The sequence below is a fragment of the Solanum dulcamara genome, chromosome 6 (assembly GCF_947179165.1).
Source record: "Solanum dulcamara chromosome 6, daSolDulc1.2, whole genome shotgun sequence".
NCBI classification, from domain to species: domain Eukaryota; kingdom Viridiplantae; phylum Streptophyta; class Magnoliopsida; order Solanales; family Solanaceae; genus Solanum; species Solanum dulcamara.
Window position 1 is genome coordinate 23,166,025 of NC_077242.1, and position 10,898 is coordinate 23,176,922.

The following is a 10,898-nucleotide window of genomic DNA, read 5'->3' on the forward strand; positions in this document are numbered from 1 at the left end:
AAATGCAGAGTTCCCAGGCAATGTAACATTAGTACGAATAGAAATATACTGGTATGTAAGGTGGAAAGTGAAATCATAAATAGCTGCAGTAAAAAGGGTAAAAGAGAATCGCTTCCTCATTTCTTGAATTTTTTCTCTCTCTAAAAATTCTCTCTCTAGTAAATGCTCTCTAGAGAAGATGATAATTGCATTCATTAAATAAGAATTTACTTAATACTTACAAAAGGTTGAAGCAATCACACACTTTGATTTCAAAAACCAATGCAAAACTATTGTTCAAAACTCGTTATGCGTACTGTGTTTTTCTCTATAAAAATAAGATGATAAAATAAATCCTAAAAATACTATTTTTAGTCCCAGGAAATTTGTATTTTAAAATAAGAAAGCTGACTTTCCGATGTTCGCCTGACGTTACGCTCAACGGACAGCCACAGGTGTGATGGTCCGTTAGTCCTTAGTGACGATCATCCTGACAGCCCATCGAAGGTTAGGTAAACCGTCAGAAACCCCATTTTCAAAGCCGATATGTTACCCTGACGGTCTTCGTAGGTGCGATGGCTCATCAGGCCTGCTGTCGGGGCCTTTCTTTGGCTGCACTTAGCTTCATTTCACTCCCTTTTTCGTTTGAATAGTTTCTTGTCTAACATAGTAGAAAAACTATTAAAAGACACCATCGTTGCTTAAGAGATAATATTATTCATGGTTAAAAGCATCAAATGTGTCGTTAAATGCCGGCATATCAATTATAAAAATTGCCTTAGTCATTTTCATTAGTAGCTTTTGAATGTTGAAGAACTCTTATGAGTGCAGTTCCTCCTTTATGGAGATTAGGTTTGATTAGAAGGTGGATTCCCTTACCTCTTAGCTTAAAACCTCTGTTCGATAATCTAGCAAGGATTAGATTTTGACGTATGAGTTCAAGTTCTCTTCTTCCTTAAATTAATTCAGATGTTGATTGTTGATGTGTAGGTATCAAGTCCGATGTTCATTAATCACATTAATTAGTTGATTAAATTCTTTCTTTCTTCTATCTCATTTCCAATTTCTTCTATCTATCTATTTATTAATTTCCCCTATTCCCTATTATATGTTGTTTTCCGCATTAGATTCCCAACTAGGATCAAATCTTTTTAGCCAATAAGAAAGTGATTCTTCTTCTAATTAATTGTTCCATTAATAAGTACATAACTTTATTTCTACGGTATATATAATTGAAACTATTAATTAAGTATAACTGACTCGAAGACCACGATTATATTCATGTAACAGAAAAAAAGTTAAAGCAAGTACAACTTTCATTCAAGAGAAAAAAAATGGAAGATTAATTCAAAAAGAAGAAATCTAATTAAAAAAAGAGCTTAGCTTTAGCTCAAATTTGAAGTATATATTACGAAGTTAAATAAGATTAAAAGAACTGTGGATGTACGTATGAATACGATTCTCTATCTAAAGTATATCATATACAGTTTGATAATAATTTATTTAATCTAAGATCTCTTGAAACCATTATGCAATGGTGAATTTGGAGTTAATCTCTTGTGTATAGTTGTTTCTGAATGAATTGTTGGAGATGAAGGAGTACTTCTATTATGATTCTTATGATGTTGATGATGTTGTTTTTGGTAATGATATGGACTAGCACTAGTTTCTTTCTTCACTTCCTTTTGGTCTTTATGATGATCATCTTTTTCACTAACTTCTTTGCTTTGATCTGTTGGAGCTGTGTACACAAATGTTACCATTGAAGTATCTTCGTAGTCTTTCAAAGGTTCTAATGTCCTGACCACATTGCTCATATCTGGCCTAGCTTTTGGCCTGTGGCTTAGACATTGGTAAGCTACTAATGCTGCCTTTTGAACTCCTTCTTCCGAGTACATGCCTTCGAGCCTCGGATCAATTATTCTACGTAGCTTTCGAGGATCTTTCAGTTGTGGTCTTGCCCAATCTACCAAGTTTTGTTCTCTGTGTGGACGACCTTTGTCTACAGATCTTCGACCTGTTAGAAGCTCCAAGAGTACTACTCCGAAGCTGTATACATCACTAGCGGCAGTCAAATGACCTACACAGTAGAGAGATTTCAATCAAATTAGAGTACAATAACAGATGGTCACATGCATGCTAATGTTTTGTATAATTACGTACCGGTCATAATGTATTCAGGAGCAGCATAGCCATGTGTTCCCATGACTCGAGTGGAGACGTGTGTGTCATCTCCTTCTGGACCATCTTTTGCAAGTCCGAAATCTGAGAGTTTAGCAGTGTAATCCTGATGAACAAAAGACAAGAAAGGAAATTAACTAGTGAACAACAATTCTACAGCTATAGTTAATTATAGGGATGTTTTTTTTTTTTTTTATCAAAAATAGTAAAATAGAAATGACTACTTACAGAGTCTAACAAGATATTTGAAGCCTTGAAATCACGATAGATGACAGGTTTTTTAGCTTCATGGAGGAAAGCAAGACCTTTTGCAGCACCAAGAGCTATTTTCATCCGCGTTGACCACGGAAGTGATACCGAATATCCTGCAAAACAAAATTAAAAATAATCAATAATAAGATCCTTAAGTTTAATGATTTTATATTATATTTCTTTTAATTTAACTTGCATTCGTTAGACAACGTGAACATTTTTTCATTTTATTTTATGACAATTGACATATATCAATGTAAAATGAGACTTTCTACGTACAAAACCGATAGTTGCTTTGTAACTAAACTTTAGTTGACCTACTCGTTTTCGTAGTGTCGGAATTGGTAAAACAAAGAAAAGTGTGGTACAACAACCCCCCTCAACTTTCACAAAAATACAACTAAAATTGACTTCTTCATATTATTTAAATCCTTACTTCCCTTTTTCTTCAAATTCATCAATATTAAACTTTACAATGTTTTATGACCGATTCCATGTGGATTGATTAATTATTGGGTTACAGCTACCTAACCACATATATATAAAAGAAGGAAGTTTTACCGATGTTTGTCTCGAATAAATTAGAGACAAACAAAACATGAACTCTTTTAGTTAGGCTTATCAAGCCATCTTTTATCTCGGATGAATGTAATAGTACTACTTCTAGTATATCCCCTCCCCCAATAACTACTACTAGCAGACATTCAGCGTCGTCACTCTTATGTACTGATGCATATTAAGCTAAATTAATATAAGTATCTTGTTAATCAAAAAAAAAATTATTGAAAAAGTTTTTTTAAACTAACTAATGGATTAATGTAAAAAAAAAAAAAAAAAAAAAAGAGATCCAACATAACATACTTCTAAATAGTTGATTCTCCAAGCTTCCTCTGGGCATGTATTCATAGACTAGCAATCTGTTATCTTCTTCACAACAATATCCTATCAACTTCACTAGATGTGGATGCCTCAATTGCCCTAGAAATATCACTTCCGTCTGTTGACAAAAATAAAACGTCAAATTTTAACATACTAAAAATAAGGTTATATCGTTAAAAGATAATTACTACTACATGCATATAATATAAGAATTTGTATGTGTGTACGTACCAGCCATTCTCGATGACCTTGTGAACCATCTAAATCGAGGTTCTTAACAGCTACAGGTTGAGCTTTGATAGCATTAGGTCTAAGTTTATCATCAATGAATCCCTTGTGAACTGGCCCGAACCCTCCCTCACCGATGAAATTACTGGTGGAGAAGTTTTGTGTGATCACTCTAAGTTCTTGTAGCGTAAACGAATGAATATTAGAACCAGCAAGAGAGATTGAAAGATCCGAGGATAGAGTAGAAGAGCTAATATCCGATACAGGAATTCCATGAAACGAAATCTGTTTTGTAACGGACACCTTCACTACTTTTCTATTTTTTTCCTGTGGCTTAATACAGCTAGGAACAAGTGATTCCCATCCAATCTTCATCACTGTCATTTCTTCTTGTTATAATAATAATATATAGAAAGTTGAATAAAAATACTTCGATCTCTATGTGTTTGGAATGTTGTTGTTGTCCTAATTAAGAGAATTTGGAGTTTTTTTGGATATGGAAATGGAAGAATGGTTGGCTAAGGACTTATATGGAGAAAGCAAAGTGGTAATATTCAAAAATACCCAACTGCTTTTGCTACCAGACACAAAGAAAAAAGTTTGGGAATACCTTTATATATGCCATCATGATCTCATGCACTGTTTAATTTTCTCTTTTTTTAAGTGTATATATTTTGTAGTTGATATATTCTTGCGTTCCCATGGTATTTAATTTGTTGTACTTGTTTTTAAATATTTTGACGGGTCCGATCCAATATATGGATATAACATGATTCTTTATAACAACTGTATAAAGACGTGGAGATAAAGTTATTATTTGGAGGAATAAAAGTAATATTAATGAAGAAGTGGACAAGGGCAAAATAGGGAGTCAAAAAAGATTTTAGTTGAATGGAAAATGACTTGGCTGCCCCCATCCTTTATCTTTGACTTTGTTTCTATAGGATGGATTATTACTTGATTTAGGAAGCTTTGGAAGAAATATCTGTTTCCAGACCTTCTACACTTGTTTCCATTTTCCATCTGTAAAGTGAAGTTTCCCACTTGTTTGACCCTCCTCTAATTCTTTTTATTTATCCATCACAAATCTTATAATCGGGGTTTAAATATCAATAGAGACAAAAAAAATTAAAAAGAAGAAGCTTATTTGATTGCTAGTAAAAGAATCAATTATTTATGTTATTATAAGAAATAATAATTAATATGAATATTTTATTATAATATTTATATTAATTAACGTATAATATTACGTTTATGAAAATAATTTGGGGAATAAGTAATTAATATAAAGGGTAAAATATGAGTAAAATGTATTTTTAGTGTAGTAGACAAGTAAAAGTGATTGGAGGGAGTACAATTTGGTATCTTGTTAGGAAATAAGTTAATCATATAGATAATTATTATCATGTTTAGTTTGCAAATTAGAACCCCACATGACTAATACATATATATAAGTTACAAGAGAATTGATGTAGTATCTTATGTGGGGTAGAAAATGAAACAACTAATAACTCTATAATTTAATGTCCGTATAATTTTAATCAGCTATCAAATGACCCCTTAAGTTATTCTTTATCGGCCTAAATTTTGGTCACAAACCTAATTATTTTATATCTGTGTTGATAAAAAAATAACAATAAATTATTCGAGATACATAATCTGATTTGAGTGTCATTATTATTAAAAATAGAAGATACATTTTGTGGTGAGAAATTTCAAATTATTTGTAGTGAGATTTTCTGCGAAATATACGTACATTTTACTAGTAATAATAACAAATTGCATGAAATCTTAGTGACCGGTTTGGCCCATTCTGCAGCGCGTTATTTGATTTAATCATCCACCAATAATTAAAATATGTTGTTGAAAATAACTAGCTAATAAGGACAAAAAACATGTCTTACAAAAATCTTTAAAAAGTGAAGCACTATTTTGGACAATTACATATGTTTTAATTGTGTATTACTTTCTTATTGATTGGGGCAGCCTGTTAAAGTTAACGTTATTAGAAATATGCACAGAGCCACCGTACAGTAGAATTAAATATAAGAACATATTACATATATACCCTCAACTATGATTATTGAAGTATTAATTAATAACACAGGTTTATCACACACTGAAAAAATAATAGCGACGCATATCACACAATAAATTTCGTAGTTAATTCCAGATCACTTTTAGTTATTATGGAGCCACAATTTAGCTCCCCTCCAAAAATATTTACTATCTTATTGACCATTATTTGTCGGACTTGATGATTAAGTCTTACATAACCCACCTAATTAAATAACTTAAGTAATGCGAGGTATTTTAAAATCTTTTAAAAAGACACATACATTAAATGACAACTTTGTCATCAAAAGGTCACAATTCAAAACGCAAACAAGTTGGATCTCCATTTGCCTCTAAATTTTATTAAAAAAATTATACTTGTTTGGTCTATATTGCCACTGATTTTAATGTAAGTTTTACTAATTTACTTACAACTCATCGTCTAAGATTTATCTGAGTGTTTGTAAGACACCTATTACATAATTTTCTTAGCTTTCTCTATTCTAACTTCTAGAAAGATCCAAAAGATGTAGTGATTAAGTTATTTAGCACCATTGGTCATGGAGTTATACTAACCCATCTAAGTATAATATATTATTGAAGCAGGTTTAATTAATTATAGAACTGGCTGAAGATTTCTTTCCTAATACTCCAATTAAATTATGTTTACCCAATTTCATATATAGTAATGTATAGTTTTTATTTAAAAAAGGAGTATAAAAAAGTGGTGGGGGTATGAGACACGCTTTCCTTGCAATGATTTAGTCAGAGGTCAAAGCATCTGATTTATCTAATCTATCTATCCGCAAGGACTTTGTAAGCATACGGGTAGGTTTGTTATCATAGTGGTTGGTTCATCTTCTAGAAGCTTAGCTCATGAACCAAATGATAATTTATTGGTTTGACCTTTCTTTGTATTTTTTCCAAAATTTATATAAGGGAGTACCAATCATATGATTTGTTGGGGGTATATACATAATAAATTAAAGTAAATTACAGTTAAAAAATAAAATAATAAAATTGAATAAATAAATATTTAGGTTGAGGAGCGAATAATATCTTACTTTCTTTAGGGAAATTCAAATTTATTGAGTTATAATCTACATTGATCCAATAGTATAACTTTTGACTTGATTCAAACTTATTGCGTTATAATTTACAGTGATCAAGCTATATAACTTTTGACTTGTTCCCTTCAAGATACAAAAGCCCAATAACGTCGTGTGATTCAAACAACTCCAAATTAGTTGAAGAATCCAAAATTTCACCATTAAAACACCTTCTTCAATATCATATTTCTCTCTTGAATATTGAATAAGTTGAAAACTTAGAATATTTTTCTTCATCTGAACTTACAACACTACACTAGCCTCAAAAGGTAAACACAATATAATACTTTTTATGGAAAAGAGCCTAAAATGCCCTTGAACTATTAAAAATGGTATAAAAATGCCCCTTATCTATCTATTGGGCCTAAAATGCCCTTGACATCCACATTTAGGTTCAAAAATGACCTTTTCTTTAACGGAAAAGGGCACGAGGGGCATTTTTGTACCATTTCCAATAGTTCGAAGGCATTTTAGGCCCTTTTCCGTGATTAAAATTTTGTTAAATAAATTTTGATTTATAATTAATTTTAACTAATTAAATTGTAATCAATAGATGGCCGCCATGTGTTTAAAAAAATTATTTAAATTATTTAATTAAAATATTGTTAAAGAAAAGGTAATTTTTGGAACTAAAGGTAGATGATTATCATATAAAATTCTGAAAATCAATGCTCTTGCCATGCACCTTTAGGTCCAAAAATGACCTCTTCTTTAATATAATTTTAATTAAATAATTTGAATAATATTTTTAAACATGTGGCGGTCATCTATTATTTATAATTTAATTATTTAAAATTAATTATAAATCAAAATTTATTTGACAGAATTTTAATTAAATAATTTGAATAATATTTTTAAACACGTGGCAACCATTTATTATTTATAATTTAATTATTTAAAATTAATTATAAATCAAAATTTATTTAACAGAATTTTAATTAAATAATTTGAATAATTTTTTTGAACACGTAGCGGTCATCTATTGGTTACAATTTAATTATTTAAAATTAATTATAAATTAAAATTTATTTAACAGAATTTTAATCACGGAAAAGGGCCTAAAATGCCCTCGAACTATTGAAAATGGTACAAAATGCTCATCATGCCTTTTTTTGTTAAAGAAAAGATCATTTTTTGGATCTAAATATGGATGTCAAGGCATTTTAGGCCTAATAGATAGATGAGGGGCATTTTTGTACAATTTCCAATAGTTTGTGGGCATTTTAAGCCCTTTTCCGTACTTTTATCCACTTCTCAGCTTTGTCTTACTCCCACAACATAAGAAGAAAACATCTTTTATATATGTGTAGGATTTCTTCCACAAATAAATATCAAAAATGTGGATAGTCATTTGAGAATTAATGATGTAATTAGTGGTAGATCATGGTAAGAGTGATTAAATGAGTTACACCAAAATATAATGATCAGATACTTGACAATTTATATCCACTAACATATGCACTTAATATTTTAATTTAATACTAAAATGCATAAATACCAACATGATTTATGTTGCGAAAAAATTATGGATTAACTAGCATAATTACATATAAAGTAAATAGAGAGAAAAAAATAACACAAAGATTTAACAAGGTTCGGTTAAACTTAATCCTCCAATAATAGAGACAACTTTCCATTATGAAAGAGAAGAAGTGTATAATGCTTATGATTCCCCAACTACAATCCATATATATACTTGAAATTTACTATTTGCATGACATTAATAGTGATTACCATAATATTTTAATATTTTATTTTTATGCATTATATATTTTTAAAAAATATTATTACACAATATTTGAGTATAGCTGTTATAAAGGAGTAACTTTCTATTGAAGATGAAAAGAATTGACACCTGGACTAATGACTTGGCACTGATCACAAATTAGTTAACCAACTAATTATTGTTAAGACGGTTAGTTAGTGAAAATTAGAAGTAGCTTAGCTGGATTAGCTAGAAAGATATGTATATATATAGATGGTTAGATTCATTCAATACAATACAACAAAATTTTTTCCCAATTTTGTATTCTCTCTTAACCGACTCTCTCTTTAATTGAGTTCTAGGTTAGTCTCAGATTTCCTCCATTAATGAAAATCTTTGCATGCACATGAATTCTACACATGGTATTAGAGTTATGAAAGGGCTTGTGAGTGGATCGTAATAGAAATGAGCTATTGGATCTCTGAATTCCAGGAAGTTTCCTGATATATATTATTCCTGCATCAATAATTGCAAGTTGGATCTACAGTTCTAAAATTCTGGTGATAACAATGGCGATTGAAGCAAATATCGATACGAAAAGCAATTCAAGTTCAATACCGATCATAGATCATCATCATTCTCTATACCTGTAGGTGTGTGATACTCCAAGTAATAACTTGATCTCCTATCACTTAACTGGTCCTCAAAACTGTGTGATCTGGAGTAGATCCATGCGAATTGACCTAGTGGGAAAGAGCAAGTTAGACTTTGTAAATGAAAGACACACTAAAGATAAATTTTTGATGCATCTTTGCATGAACTTTGGGAGAAATATAATGCGATCGTTTTATCCTGAATAATGAATGTTGTGAGCAAGGAACTATTTAGTAGAATCATATATCCCTCTAGTGCACACAAAGTTTGGACAGATCTAAAGGAAAGGTGGGATAAGGTTGACGGATCTAGGGTATTTTATTTGCATACAAAAATTAATCACCTAACTCAGGGCACCTCTTCTATATCAAGATATTTCTCTAAGATGAAAGAGCTCAGGAAAGAATTTCATGCTCTTATGTTATGCCCTAGGTGTGAGTGAGTGGAATCAAAGAAGTACGTTGAACATTTTGAATAACAACAATTGCTGCAATTTTTAATGGGGCTCAATGAGTCATATGGACAATGTCGAAGCCAGATCGTGATGATGACACCAACTCCAAACTTGAACAAAGCTCACTCTATGGTAATACCTGAAGAAAGTCAAAGATTTCTGAAAAAGTCGGTGTATGTGGGATAAACTATCAGCAATAGAGTGACTGAAAATCATCACAATCTTGATAACAATTTTTGAGATTCAAAAAAGAATTTCAAATCAAGAAGGAATAATGATGTGTATTGTGATTACTGTCACATGAGGGGACATACAAAGGCCCAATGCTAGAAGGTGCATGGATATCCCTCAAATTCAAAAAGGAAAGAGAAGAACAACTGGCTCTAATGGAGGTGGCTACACTACGGGAAGATACAACTCAACTGCTAATGTGGGGATACATGATGAAAAAAAATCACAAAAGGATCCATCCTCTTTAGTACAAGGGTATAAACATGCCACAAATCGAAGTGCAGGCATCATGTTTATTATAGTATGAATAACCTTTGAAGTTAATGAGCAAAAATAGTGTGACAGATGAGAAACGTGTGACATGTATACTCTACTCTTTCATAGAGAAACATAATATTGATTATATTAAGTGGATAGTAGACTCGAAAACTACAAATCAAATGCTATGTAACAAGAAATTGCTTAGTAAGATTAAAGAGATATATGCCACGAGTCCAAGGAAAGTTCATTTACCTAATGACAATGTCATTTAAATTGCCTATGTTGGCTCATGTGATATGAAATGTGGATATAGACTTACTAATGTCTTGTGTATACCAAAGTTCCAATACAACTTGATATCAGTTTCAAAGCTGACCAAGGATTTCAAATGTTTTATTACTTTTTATCTTGACTTGTGCATTATGCAGGACCTTCACAGTAGGAAGGTGAATGAGATTGATAAGGTGGTTGATGGATTGTACAGGATGAAGTTAAAGATGAATGATTATCAATGGGTCACAGCAGCAACTGTACAATCAATACACCCTAGTGAGGATGAAGACTTAATAGTTTGGCACAAAAGATTAGGAAATGCTCCTACCAAAGTGTTGACTAAGATCCCTTCCATGAAGTTCAACATAAGCAGGAACACAATAAAGGATTGCACCCTTTGTCCATTAACTAGACAAGGAAGATTACATTTTCCTATTAGAATAATAGACTTACTACACCATTAGAGATGATACATGCAGATGTTTGGGGCTGTTATAGGGAATGTAATTATGATGGTAACATATTCTTTCTTATTCTAGTTGATGACTACAATAGAATGACTTGGATATTTTTGTCAAGACTGAAAAGTGATGTAATTGTCATTTTGAAATAGTTCTTTACTCTAATAAAGACTCAT

At 31.2% G+C, this 10,898-nt stretch overlaps 1 protein-coding gene across 1 annotated transcript; it reads right to left on the minus strand.

The window, feature by feature from the left end:
* Positions 1-1,405: 1,405 nt before the first annotated feature.
* LOC129893227 (serine/threonine-protein kinase RIPK-like) lies at positions 1,406-4,120 on the minus strand. Its single transcript, XM_055968728.1, has 5 exons — positions 3,523-4,120; positions 3,274-3,409; positions 2,389-2,525; positions 2,143-2,266; positions 1,406-2,059 (listed from the first exon to the last, which is right to left on the minus strand). The coding sequence occupies exons 1-5, from the start codon at positions 3,901-3,903 to the stop codon at positions 1,488-1,490; spliced, it is 1,350 nt and encodes a 449-aa protein (XP_055824703.1). The 5' UTR covers positions 3,904-4,120; the 3' UTR covers positions 1,406-1,487.
* Positions 4,121-10,898: the final 6,778 nt, after the last annotated feature.